The sequence below is a fragment of the Tenrec ecaudatus genome, chromosome 2 (genome assembly GCF_050624435.1).
Source record: "Tenrec ecaudatus isolate mTenEca1 chromosome 2, mTenEca1.hap1, whole genome shotgun sequence".
Lineage (NCBI taxonomy): Eukaryota > Metazoa > Chordata > Mammalia > Afrosoricida > Tenrecidae > Tenrec > Tenrec ecaudatus.
Window position 1 is genome coordinate 134,281,308 of NC_134531.1, and position 14,183 is coordinate 134,295,490.

Below are 14,183 nucleotides of genomic sequence, written 5' to 3' on the forward strand. Positions count from 1 at the left end.
AGCTGCCCTAAAGGAGAAAGATGGAGCTATCAGTTCACTGAAAAAATTTACAGCCTTGAAAACCTTATAGAGAATCACTATGAGTTTGAATCATCTCTATGGCAGTCAGTTTAGTGTTTGTTTACTTAAAATAGTAACAACAATAGTTGTAGACATTTCAAAAAAATATTTAATATCTGTTTTTTTATTGAGGCAATAATATAGTCTTTCTAAGGGATGGATAAAAGCAGCAGCTGCATAATAAGAAATATAGTAAAATAATGAACTGGTGTTATTCTTACTTTTTTATATATGTAAATCTTTTTATCCAGAGTTGTTACAGCTCTTATAACAATCTATACATAAACTGTGTCAAGTATATTTGTACATATGTTGCCAGCATCATTTTCAAAACATTTTCTTTCTACTGGACCACTTGATATCACCTCTTCCTTTTTCGCTTCCCCCACCCACTCATGAACCCCTGATAATTATAAATTATTATTTTTATATCTTACACTGTTCACTGTCTCCCTTTACCCACATTTCTGTTGTTCATGCCCCTGGTGGGGGACGGTGTGTTACACGACAATCCTTTTGGTCAGTTCCCTCTTTCTCCCCCTTCTTCGCCCATCTTCTCCCTATCCTCATGGTATCACTACCCCCATTATTGCTCCTGAGGGGTTTATCTGTTCTGAATTCTGTGCATCCAGAGCTCTTATCTGTACCAGTGTACATTCTCTGGTCTAGCCGTTTTTGTAAGGTGGAACTGGTGGGATGTCAGGGGGTGGATGGAGGGCATTCAAAACTAGAGGAATGTGGTGTGTTTTCTCGGTACTATATTGCACTCTGGCTGACTAGTTCCTTCTTTGTGATCCTTCTGTGAGGGATGTCCAATTGTCTACAGATGGGCTTTGTGTCTCCACTGTAACCCCACTCATTCCCATCGATATGGTTGTTTTTGGGTCTTCTGATGCCTAATACTTCTTCCTGTTGACACTTTGTGATCACTCAGTTTGGTGTATTTCTTCCATATGGGATTTCTTGCTTTCCTGCTAGATGACCACTTGTTTAACTTCAAGTTTTAAGACCCCACAGGCTATTTCTCCTAATAGCTAGCCACTCAGCAGCTTTCTTCACCATTTTAGCTTATGCACCCATTTTGTTTCAGCAATCATATGGGAGAGGTGAGCATCACAGAATGCAAGTTTATTAGGACAAGTTGTTCTTGCATTGAGGGAGGACTTGAATAGAGGTCCGATGTCCATCTGCTTCCTTGATACTTAACCTATAAATATATGTACATAGACCTATATTTTTATCATTATATATTAATATATTTACATATATACATGCTTATGTTTATACCTTTATAAATATCTTTTGTCTTCCAATTCTTTCCTCTATTTCTTTTTTCCTTCGTCCTGCCCCACTATCATATTCAACCATCATTCAGCTTTCAGTAATTCCTTTCGGCTACATTACCCTTGACCAAGCCCTACCAAGCCTCCTACACCCTCCTCGCCATCGATTTTAGATCTCTTGTTGTTCCTTTGTCCCTGAGTTTGTTAACACCCACTTCCTTTCCCTTGCTTCTCCCTCTCCTGTGTCCCCCAGGAACCTCTGAATTGTTTATCCTGTCTATCTTATCTAGATAGACATGCAGTGAAAATAATAAGCACAAAAACAAAACAGAGCAAAAGAAAACAAAACAACAAAATAATGACCAAAAAATATATAATAATGCCTATAAATACTTCCAGGTCTGTTTGTTGACCTTTAGGAGTGTTTTCTGGTTGAGTCGGATGGAGTGCCACCCCCTGGCCCCAAAGTATATTTGGTATTCTCCCAGGTATTCATTGCTTTGCTCCCCTTGCTGTGTGGTGGAGTCAGATCAAGCACTATTCCCACACTGTGCCTCCAGTCACCACAACTTTCTGACATGACCACTCTACCTTGAATTTAACTGGCCAAGCAGATGCCATTGGAAGCCATTGTTTGATTGGACCTTTCTTTTAAAGGCACCCCAACAAGACTAAGCTCACCATTGAGAAAACGTGTCTGCAGCAATGGAGTGATCAGAGAGATATACTTAAACACATTTCGTGTGGAATAAACCTATGCATGTATGAACTGTAACCCTAGTAGCAATAGTTTTTAACTTACCTCAGTTATAGATTTAACATGACATTTCTATATACATTCTTATATGTGCTTTAAACATATCCACAAACATAGCAGAATATACATAGGAAAAATTAATGAAAACTTCTGAGCCATAGCCAAATACCTTGATGGAATGAGTTGCTGGACCTAGAGGCTCAGAACCATTGTCCTGGGGGTCTCCCAGATGATTTAGCTTAACATTATGTGGACAACGTGTTACCACCTACTTTCTCTGAGAAGTGTCTGAGTTACCATCTAAACTTAAACTAGTAGTTTTTTCCCACATCGAGCAGAGTGAAGAAATCAAAGGAAAAAATTAGTTCAACTCATCCTTAGCCCACATGAGCCTCAGCATTAATGACTCAGAGACTGCAAGGACTAGACTGAGCCCTGCTACCCCCACACTGAAATGGATCATAAGAGGAATTCCAAGACAGGTGTTTTTATTTGCCATCTGTTTGGTTCCAACTCATAGTAACCCTATGTACAAGTGAATGAAGCATCCCCTTGTGCTGAGCCATGCTCACAATTGTTATTGGAGCCCATTGTTGCAACCACTATGTCATTTCATCTTGTGGAAGATCATCCTTCTTCCTTTTTTTGTTTTTGCTTCCCCTCTTCTTTACCAAGCATGACATCTTTTCCCAGGGATCTATCTTTCCTGATAACATGCCCAAAGTACATGAGATGAAGTTCTGCCTCCCTTACTTTGAAGGAGCATGTGGCTGTGCTTATTTGTTCTTTTGGCAGTCCCTAATAATTCCAATATTTTTTCACTAGCACCATAATTCAGAAGCATTGATTTTTCTTCTGTCTTCTTTATTCAATGTCCAACTTTTGCATGAAGAAGAGGCAATTTAAAATATCATGGCTTGAGGTAGGCATCCCTTAGTCCTCAAAGATAACAAATCAAAAGTACATGAGATGATGACTTGCCACCCTTAATTCTTTTTTGTTTAAATCATTTTATTGGGGCTCATACAAATCTTATCACAATCCATACATACATCAATTGTGTAAAGCACACTTATATATTCGTTGCCCTCATCATTCTCAAAATTCGCCTTCCGCTTGGGTTCCTAGAATCAGCTCCTCATTTTCCTGCCCCCCGCCCCTCCCCCTCTCTCATGAACCCTTAATAATTTATAAATTATTATTTTATCTTATCTTACACTGCCCAGGGTATCCCTTCACCCATTTTCCTGTTGCCCATCCCCCAGAGAGGAGGTTCCATGGAGATCCCTGAGATTGGTTCCCCCTTCCTACTCCCCCTTCCCTCCCAATATTGCCACTCTCACCTTTGGTCCTGAGGGGTTCGTCTGTCCTAGATTCCCTATGTTTCTAGATCCCATCTGTAGTGCTATGCATCTTCTAGTCTAACCAGGTTTCCAAGGTAGAAAATTGGGATCATGATAGTTGGTGGGAGGAAGCATTTAAGAACAAGAGGAAGGTTGTGAGTTTCATTATTGCTACACTGAACCCTGAGTGACTCATCTCCTCCCCACTACCCCTCTGCAAGGGATGTCCAGTTGTCTGCAGATGGGCATTGGGTCCCCATCATGCGCTCCCCTCATTCACGATGATATGATTTTTTTTTTTGGTCCAACCCCTGAATTCTAAGGAGCATCTGAATGTGTGGGTCCCTTCTTTGGGCAGCCATAGTAATGTCAATATTCTTTGTCAGCACGATAATTTAGATGCATTGGTACTTCTTTATTCACTGTACAAAATGGTATTCATTTTTCCTACATTATTCTTAGTAAGCTTCCTGGATCATAATATTTAGAAAGCTATTAAGAGAGTTTTATCTTACATGGGAAAAGCCCAGTGAGTTCTCAGTGTCTTGAGGTTTAGCTCTTTGCTGAAGGCCATACAACCTCTACATGCCATAATTCTATGGGTGAGAGTTATTCCAAATACAATCAACCCTTACCTGTGTATCATAAACAAATTGGAATAAAACCAAAAGCGTGGAGAGAGTTGTCTCTTTGAAAGCGGTCCATCTTCTCAGAAAGAAGCGATTTCTCTTTGGCAAGAAGGACCAGGTTCCCACAAGCTTGGCAGACTCTTACAATTTTAAGTAACACTTTTCTGAGTCTGTTGCCAAGGCTGAGGCCACCATTTCCTTTACCTTGTGTGACTGAACTCAGTCACCATGATGCTACCGTCAAAGCCCTTGCAGGGTAGTTTCAGTGCATCCAGCAGCTTACAGGTACTCACTAAATCTTCAGGTGAGAGCAACTCCATCGCTCGAGCATGGCTTACTAATCAGTGCACCTCTGTCGGTAGCATTATGCCCCACATTCCTCTAAAGGCACCTGCAGTTCCAGCCAGCTGTTTGGATAGCACATGTGGTACTGTGTGCCTGAGCTGTAGGTTTCTCTGGTAACTGGGCTAGTTAGTCCCACGCTCAGCAAGTAGGATTTAAACCCGATGGTTTCCTCTTCTGTAATGATCCCTTGTTTGTCTTTAATTTTATTAACAATTGATTTTGATAACTCCACCATTTCCGTAGCCTTCATCATGAGCTTGATGAGGTCTTCAAAGGCTTTGATGTGTTTTCTGTCCATTTATTTTATTTTTTTCCTTCCAATTTCCTTTCAATGCCTACAATTGCCCTTACTTTTCCTGGCTGAGATCTTTTATTTGCTTGCCATAACTGGGAAACCATCATATTCTCCCCTCTTCTGGGTCATTTCCTTTGATAAGCACTTATAAAACTCAATCTGTTTTGATTGGGTCATTTCCTTTGATATGCACCTGTAAAACTCAATCTGGCCATGTTCTTGCAAGGAGAGTTTGGTGAAGGAATTCTCGCTGCTCTGGAATGGGCAGGGTTCTCTGTTTGGCGAGCTGGTGGAGATAAACCACTATTTTGGCACTTTCTCCAATTCCAGCTGCCCGTTCTTCAAGGAACACAGTTCGAGAAAGAGGAATAGCCATGCAGCATTCGTAATTTTTCTGATATCTCCAAATCTATCAGTGTGTCCTAAGAAGGAGGGTCCCGGTGTCAAATTTTACCTTTTCTCTCCATCCTCGTTGTGCTCCTTGCACTGCTGGGTCAGCAGGGTCTCTTTGATCTCCAGATCCACGATCCACGAGAACTGGCCCATGGCCACGTGGCCAGCCTCTGCCACACTCTAGTGCAGGCACTCGTGGGCCATGAGCCCTGTGGCAGACCTAGTGTTCTTTGTGAATAAATGCATGGTTTAAAACGTTAAGGAAAAATGAAGTGGCAAATTGTTTTTCAGATATTCTCATTTAAAAATCACTTAAATTACTTAGGAAATACTTGAAAAAGTATAACTTTAGAGAATTAGAATATATAACCATGCAATTGATTAGCTAAACACATAAACAGATATAAATAAGTACGATGGTAAAAAACAAACAACCAAACAACTATGTAACTCAAATGTTTAAAAATCATTGTCCTAAAAAGAACCTTGAAAGAAACTATACTCTGAAACCACCTTTTAGCTAAATAACAGGTTATTTCTGAAGCTAAAAACAACTTTTCTTCGTTTAAAAAAGAGCCACATGAGACGCCGCAGCTTAAGATGTCTAGGAGCCAGTGAGATGAAATGAATGGCCCTGGAAATGCTAGAGTGGACAGAATGAGAATGATGGCATGCCCGAAGGAAGTAACCAGTGCCAATGAACATTGTGTGAGACATTGTTGAACGGGAAGCTGCGCATCCTTGAGTCCATGCAGCAAAGTACAATACAATGACAAAGAATTAAGACAGAATTACTACATCAGTCAAAGATATTTTTTAAAACGGTGGGAGGAGATTGCACAAACACATTTAATGTCTGTGTATTTTTCAGGAAGAGATTGAAGGTAATTTTTTAAATTTTTGCCTTTTTACATCATCTGGTAGACAGTACAATGCTCTCTTCCCAATGGTATAAATGTGTAAGTGCCTGTCTCCGTGAATATATTATCTTCCATTACAGAAGAAATTATGCAGATATGATTCAGTGGAAGATTTTGAGATAAAGACATAATTCTAAATTACTGGGCCCAGCTCAGTGTAACCACATGAGTCCATATAAGGGAAAGACAGAGCCAGAAGAGCCAGTGTTGGAGAGAGAACGGTGATTACAGAAGCCAAGTTCAGAACGTTGGGATTGCTGCCTCGGATGGTGGAAGGAGAGCCCAGGTGAGGCAATGAGGACAGCCATAGACGCTAGCAAACACAAGAGAACACACTGTACCTGCAGTCTCCAGAAAGAACATAATCCTGCTCACTTCTTGACGAAGCCCAGGGAGGCCCATTACAGATGATTAATTTCCAGACTGAAAGATAATAAATTTGAGTTGCTTTAGATACACAAATGTGTCACAGAAACAATAGAAAAATAATAGCCTGTGCTTCAGAATTTAAAAGTAACCAGAAATTATTGTGTTTGCTAGACCGTTCTTAACAAGTAACAGAAAATAAGGGAAGTGAATCAGAAAACTAAGAAAAACAAAGAAGATTCGGGATTTTTCAATCAAAAGTTCATATAGAATGATAGAAACATCTAAATGTACCTAGATTAAAATATAAAGAAACTCACTAAATAAATGGTTATTTATTGAAATAAAGATATTTTATAACAAAGCAGAGAATACCAGAAAGATATTGCCTGTGTTTTGTTGACTAAGCAAAAGCATTTGACTGTGAGGACCATAAAAAATGATGGATGACCTTGAAAAGAATGGGAATTCTAGAACGCTTTATATGCCCAAGAGGAACTTGTACATGGATCAAGAGGCAATTGTAGGAAAGAACAGGGAATATTGCATGGTGTAAAATCAAGCACAATGTATGTCAGGGTTGTATCCTTTTACCATACTTGTTCAATCTGCATGCTGAGCAAATCATCAGAGAAGCTGGCTTAGAAGAAGAAGAATGTGGCCTTGGGACTGGAGGAAGGCTTATTAGCAACCTGTGATATGCACTGGACACAATCCTGTTTGCTGGAAGAAAGGAGGACTTGAAGCCCGTTCAGATGAAGATGAAGGATTGCAGCCTTCATCGTGGACCGCAACACAGTGCACAGAAGACCACATTCATCACACTGGATAAATAATGACATAATGCTAAATGGAGGAAAGGTTGAAGTTGTCAAGGATTTTGTCTTACTTGGATCCACAATCAATGCTCATGGAAGCAGTAGTCAGGAAATAAAAAGACATGTTGCATTAGGTAAATCTGCATCTGCAGTACAAGATATTTTTAGAATATTAAAAAGCAGAATATTGCTTTGAGAACTAAAGTGCACCTGACCCAAGCCATGCTTTTTCCCTATTGCCTCATATGCACGTTGGACACTGAATGAGGAAGCCAGGGAAACAATGCTGCATTTGAATGGTGGTGCTGGGGAAGAATATTGCAAGGACCATGGACTGCGGAGGAGACAAACCGGTTTGCCGTGGAAGAAGGATAGCCAGGGTGCTCTTTGGCGCCAAGGATGGCAAGAGTTGGTCTTGCAGACTTGGGACCTCTTGCCAGGAGAGGCCAGTCCCTGGAAAAGGACATCATGCTTGGTAAAGTTGAGGTTCAGTGAAGGCCTGGATTGACACTGTGGCTGCAACAGTGGGCTCAGTCGTAGAACAATCACAAGGAGGATGGTGCAGGACCGTGCCGTGTTTTGTTCTGCGGTGCATAGGGTCGCTATGAGTCAGAGCCGACTGCGTGGTACCTAACAACAACAACAACAACAACATTTTGGAGTAACAAATAAAGCCTGTAAAATTAAAGGACATATGAAATTATATTTATGGAATATTTTTCCAAAAATAGAATAATTTTGTCCCATGATTATACCTAGTACAAATGTGTGACATAATTCTAAATAGCTCACATTTTCTTAACTGTCAAAACAACTTAATCTGAACTTCAGTTTTATTAAATTTTTGTATATAAATCATATCATGCCATTAGTCATGTAACTATTAACTGAGCCACATAATCTCTATTATTTGGGAAAGGACTTATCGTGACTTTGATGTTCTATGTTTCTTTCTAGGAAAGATTTCTGCGTGCACAAAGATGAACCCTGTGATACAGTTGGTAAGTGCATTAAAAAATCATCGCAGTTTGAGGGAGTTGTGGGAAATTTGGCAATACCTCACTTCAAATAAGATCATTTGAGATTGGTTGCTTTAATGTTATTTTTAGAATATTATATTATACCCATAAGATTAGATATTTACCACAGATTAGTGATCTACTTTTTTTAAAAGCTGCAACTGAAAATCCTGTGGAACTCATTTCTACTCCATTCCCCATGAGTTGGAATAGATTCTATGGAAATTGGGAAAACAGAAGATTGAGTAGGCTCTTATACCTGGAAAAATGCAAAAGTAATATTAAGAGTAAGAGAAAGAAAACATATTGATTACAAATGTAATGGTTTGAATAACCGTTTTCCATCCTGTGACATCATTGGTACTGGCCTTATCTCTAGTTCCCTTAGTTTGTTATTGTTGTTTGTAAAATTTTTTCTCATTCTGGACACCTTTTCTTCTACTAACCTTTATATCTTGCTATTCTTCACAATTCCATACTTATATCTTTTCTGTATGCTGCAAATATCATCCATCTATCATAGATTTAAATCTAGAATCCTTAGACCTTTTAGTATCCCAAAACTCCTTTGCCATTTTATCAAGCACATTCAATTATTTTTATCTATATGCCGCTCCACTTTGTTTCTTTTTATATATAATTTCAGATCCAAAATCTTTGAATTAATTATCTTTTACCCTTCCCTCCTATTTCATATGTTCAGTTCTAAATGGCTGCCCAAGTGTAGGAATGCAATGTGAACATATTCATGATTTATTCATTAGCTCTCTCAGAGAGAGAGACAGACAGACTGGGGTGTTGTTAGTGCATCAGCCTATGCTACCAAAAAGCGTGTTGAAAACATGATTAATTACATTTTAACTATTTCTAGCTATTAGTCCATAAATTAGTCTATATAGCCCCCTAACAATCAAGGTGTTAAAATCTTCTCTAAAAAATAACCAGACCTCACAATTTTATATATATAACTAAACCTGCAAAGTAAGATTTTTTAACATTATATAAACTATTTAAGAAAATAGAATAAGGGGGGATGTAGAATATATGTACATTTATTACCAAATCCTAAAGAAAATTATGTAAGAAGGAAAAATTATAATCACTTTCACTCAAAGAAAAACAACCCTGAACCAAATGTTAATAGATATTATCTTACAATGCATTTAAAACTAACGAGTGTTATTTCATTCCAGATGTTCCAGAAATGCAGTGACAGTTTAACTCTGCCAATCTTAAATGTAACCACATAATCCAGTTAGAGAGGAAAAGCCATGCAATCATCCCAGTAGATGAAGAAAAATCATTTCATGACATTCACACCCATTCAAAAGAACTCTCAGAAAAATAGAAAAAAAAACAAATAAAACACCAAGGACACTGATGAACCCCATACATAGTATTTCCAAATGTCCATAAGCTGTCGCTTTATGTAGTGAAGCTTTGAAAGCATCCCCTTTAAAATCACACACAACGATATGCCTGGAATCACTCTTTCCATTCAAGGATGTATCAGCAATTCTCGGCCTCCCAACAAAACGAATACTATGATGTTCTATGTGAAAAATGCCTTGCTGTTGCTCTCACGTGCTGTGGAGTTTCAACTCACGACACCCTCATGTGACAGTGAAGGCAGGCAACCTTTATGGAAGTGGATTGCTAGGTGTTTTCTCGTAAGTCATTGATGTTAGATGCCACTGAATCGGTCCCAACCCATAGCGACCTTGTGCACAGCAGAAGGAAACGGTGCCTGCTCCTGCACCTGCCTCGGGATTGTTGCTATGCTTGGGCCCAATGTTGAAGCCAGGGTATCAATCCATCGCCTAAAGGGCTTTTCTTTCATGGAACAATATTTACATTTTAGGACTTTAAAAAGAGATATCCCACAGCAGATTTACACAATGCAATACTTTGACTTACTGAGGGCTGCTTCAATGGATGTTGACTACGGATTCAAGCAAAATGAAATATTTGGCCATTTCCATATTTTCTTCTTTTATCATGATATTCCTGAGAATATTTATTTTCATCAGGTTGAGGTAGAACCCATACTGAAGCTTTAGTCTTTGACTTTCATCACCATGATGAATATGATAAAAATTAAATAATAAGCATCTATCATGGAGGAATCATCTTATTTTATGAATTCGAATAAGCTATCACTTATCACCAATTTTAAGATGTACAATTTTTACATAAATAACAGAAAGAAAAACAGTTTGATTAATTCTAGTTGCTGGACTTTTTTGACTATACAACACATCACAATGTGAAATGACTTGAATCTTGGACTTGGTGAGACATACAGTATTTGTAAAACCAATAGCCAATAAATGCTACATGGTGGCATAGTGGTTCTGTGTCGGGCTGCTAATCATAGGGTCAGCAATTCAGTTCCACCAGCTTCTCCACAAATCCTTCTACTCCCATAAAGACGGACAGATCTACAGGAACAGTTATCTTCAGTCCTGTAATTCACTGTAAGTTGAAATTAACTTGACAGCAGTGTGTATAACCAATAAGAAACCCTGGTAGTGTAGTGAGCTGATGCTTGGAACTACTAACCACAAGTTCAGCAGTTACCAGCTGTTACCAGCTGCTCAGTGGGAAGAAGTTTTCCATTTGTTTGCTGTACAGCCAATAAAGTAGAAGGATGCAAAATAAGGAGATAACTCATCCAAGTGAGCAATGAAGAAACAAACAAGTAGGAATACTAAAAAGAGCTAAAGGCACTAAGTTATTTTATTTTTAAATCATTTTATTGGGGGCTCGTACAATTCTTGTCACAATCCATACATCCACCCACTGTGTCAAGCACATATGTACATTTGTTGCCATCATCATTCTCAAAACATTTGCCTTCTACTTGTGCCCTTAATATCAGCTACTCATTTCTCCCTCCCTCCCCACTTCTTCCTACCTCATGAACCCTTCATAATTCATAAATTATTATTATTTTGTCATGCATTACTGTCCGATGTCTCCCCCTGCCCTCTTCTCCGATGTACATCCTCCAGGGAGGAAGCTATAAGTAGATTCTTGTAATCAGTCCCGCCCCCCCTCCATATTACCTCCACACCCCAGGCATCGCCACTCTCACCACTGGTCCTGAAGGAGTCTTCTGTCCTAGATTCCCTGTGTTTTCAGTTGCTATCTGTACCAATGTACATCCTCTGGTCTAGCCAGATTTATAAGGTAGAATTGAGATCGTGATAGTGGGGGGAAGAAGCATTTAAGAACTAGAGAAAAGTTATATGTTTCATCATTGCTATTCTGCACGCTGACTGAATCATCTCCCCACAACCCGTCAGTAAGGGGTGTCCGGTTGGCTACTGATGGATTTTGAGTCTCCACTTTGCACTCACCCACATTTACAATATGATATTTTGTTCCTTGATGCTTGCTACCTGATCCCTTCAACAGCTCGTGGTCACACAGGCTGGTGTGTTTCTTCCATGTGGGCTTTGTTGCTTCATATCAGGGAGGTGGGCACCCATTGATATGATTTTTAGTTCTTCGATGTCTGATAACTGGTCCATTCTGCACCTTGTGGTCAGACAGGCTGGTGTGCTTCTTCCATGTGGGCTTTGTTGCTTCTGAACTAGATGGCTGCTTGTTTATCTTCAAGCCTTTAAGACCCCCAGATGCTATATCTTTTATATAGCCAGACACCATTAGCTTTCTTCACCACATTTGCTTAAGCACACATTTATCTTCAGCAATCGTGTACAGAAGGTGTGCATCCTGGAATGCCAATTTAATAGAACAAAGTGTTCTTGCATTGAGTAAGTGCTTGAGTGGAGGCCAAATGTCCAGCTTCTGCCTTTATACTAAACCTATAAATACATGCACATAGATCTGTTTCCCCCCCACTCTTATATAAATAAATTTGCATATGTACATTCTAGTCTTTAGACCTCTATAAGTACCCCTTTTCACCTAGATCATTCTTCTATTTCCTTTTTAATTTCCTTTTGTCTCACTGTCATGCTCAACCTTCATTTGGGTTTCAGTGATTTCTCTTGGCTACCTTGCCCTTGCTGATTCCCTACCAGGCCTCTCATACCCTCCTTGACACTGATTTTGGATCACTTATTGATCCCCTGTCCCTGGGTTGTTCAGCACCACCTCCTTACCACGTCCTCCCTCTCTCCAATGTCCCCCCCGAAACCATTGGTTCCATGGGACTAAACCAAGGTGATTTTCAAAAGGAATTTTACTTGGTCTCATTAGTAATAAGGGAAATGAACATTCTATTCACAAAGAGATATATGTAGTGATACTGATAAAGCTGAGAAGTCAGGCATTACCAAGTGATGGGGATAATGTTAACAGTTAAACATTTGGGTTATAACATTGATTCAGCATCAATGGGAACAGGAATGCACAGGTATACACTTCACAAATAAGTTGATGTATTCACATTGGGAGATTATTGCCCATATATTCTAAAATTGAGTTTGTACATATCCTGTAACTATCATAACATTCTTAACTACATATGAAAAATTTCTAAGAGGTTTCTAGGTGAGCAGCAACAACAAAAGGGAATAAATGTTAATAGTCTTTATCAAGAATAAATTAATTAATACTTGAAAAATAAAGAAAGCACTGTATATACAAAGTTCTATCTTATTTTTGTGTTTGTATATGTTTGCTGGCATAATGGTTAAGCACTTGGTTGTCAACTAAAAGATGAAAAATTGAAGCACACCAGTTTCTCTCAGGAAGAAAGCCTGGCCATCCGTTCCAAGAAAGATTGCAATCTAGAAGGCCTTCATGGATAGTTTTATCCTGCCCTGTAGGATAGCTATGAGTAAGAATTGACTAGGTGGCAAGGGGTTTTAAATAGAATTTTATACATATTTCATCTTCATTTAGGTATACAACGAAATTTAGGCAATATTCCAATTGTGAGAATTGGTGTGATAGTTAATGGTTGCATAAAATCTCTTTGTTTTTCTATCTATTTTTAATTCTAGGGAGCATTGCGTAGCTTCACTATGCCTCTTTTCTATAGTGACCTATGTGTTGCTGTGATCCTGGAAGCAGTGCTCATGGTATTTCAAATCCTATCAGTGTCATCCATGGTGAACAGTTTCCCAGGAAGGTGGACCGAGCAATCTAAACCACTACTGACACCTGGTTGATCCCAATTCAGAGTAGCCCTATATATTGTTTCCAAGACTGTGAAGCTTTACCAGTGCAGATAACCTCATCTGTCCCGAACAGAGTGGCTGATGGTTGTGGACCACCAACGTTGTGGTTAGCAGTCCAACAGTTACCTGGTAGCACCACCAGATCTGGCAACCTACTTCTGAAACTGTTAGCCAATGAAAACTGAATGCAGAATAGTTGAACGTTATCCAACAGTGCCAAGAGACAAGCCCTGCAGGTGGGAAGACACTAACAATATTTACACAGTGGCTCAAATGTAGCAATCATTGTGAGGGCAGCACAGAGTGTTTTCTGTTCTACATGGGGTCACTGGTGAGTTAAAACTGACTTGACGGCATTAACATCAACAAAAACCTTTTGTTGATATTTTAAGAGCTAGTCATTTGGTCTCAGTACTTCTTTCCACTCTTGAGAACTATTGAAGACTTCCAACAGCTTTTCTTTGTAAGTAATTTTTATAATCTGTTACCATATTAGAAATGAGAAGGGGATATCCTGAAACCATTTTAAGTAATTTTAATTGACAATAATAAACACCACACTTCCTATAACATGCACAATCTTGGTGATCCTCCATAAAGTGAGTACTCTTAATCACCTTGCCTTCTATTGCTTCAATTTAGGAGCTTCGGCAATATTTACCAGTCTCTTTCTATCTCATCTCCCTCATTAGTTTAGAATGAATCACTTCATTCTTAAGTGTGCTTCTCAGTATTCTGATTTAAGCACTGGAATTTTTTTTTCAAATAGACCAAAGACCACCCTGGAAAAAACTACCAT

The 14,183-nt window shown here is 39.0% G+C and overlaps 1 protein-coding gene and 1 pseudogene across 1 annotated transcript in view; one reads left to right on the plus strand and one right to left on the minus strand.

Annotated features, from left to right (window-relative positions):
* ADAMTS19 (ADAM metallopeptidase with thrombospondin type 1 motif 19) overlaps positions 1-14,183 on the plus strand; it is a 282,005-nt gene that overhangs the window by 97,199 nt on the left and 170,623 nt on the right. The window contains exon 7 of the mRNA XM_075543100.1: positions 8,167-8,210. Coding sequence (XP_075399215.1) covers positions 8,167-8,210 — 44 coding nt within the window. The remainder of the gene's footprint in view (positions 1-8,166; positions 8,211-14,183) is intronic.
* Positions 4,086-5,172, minus strand: LOC142438809 (vacuolar protein-sorting-associated protein 36 pseudogene; annotated as a pseudogene).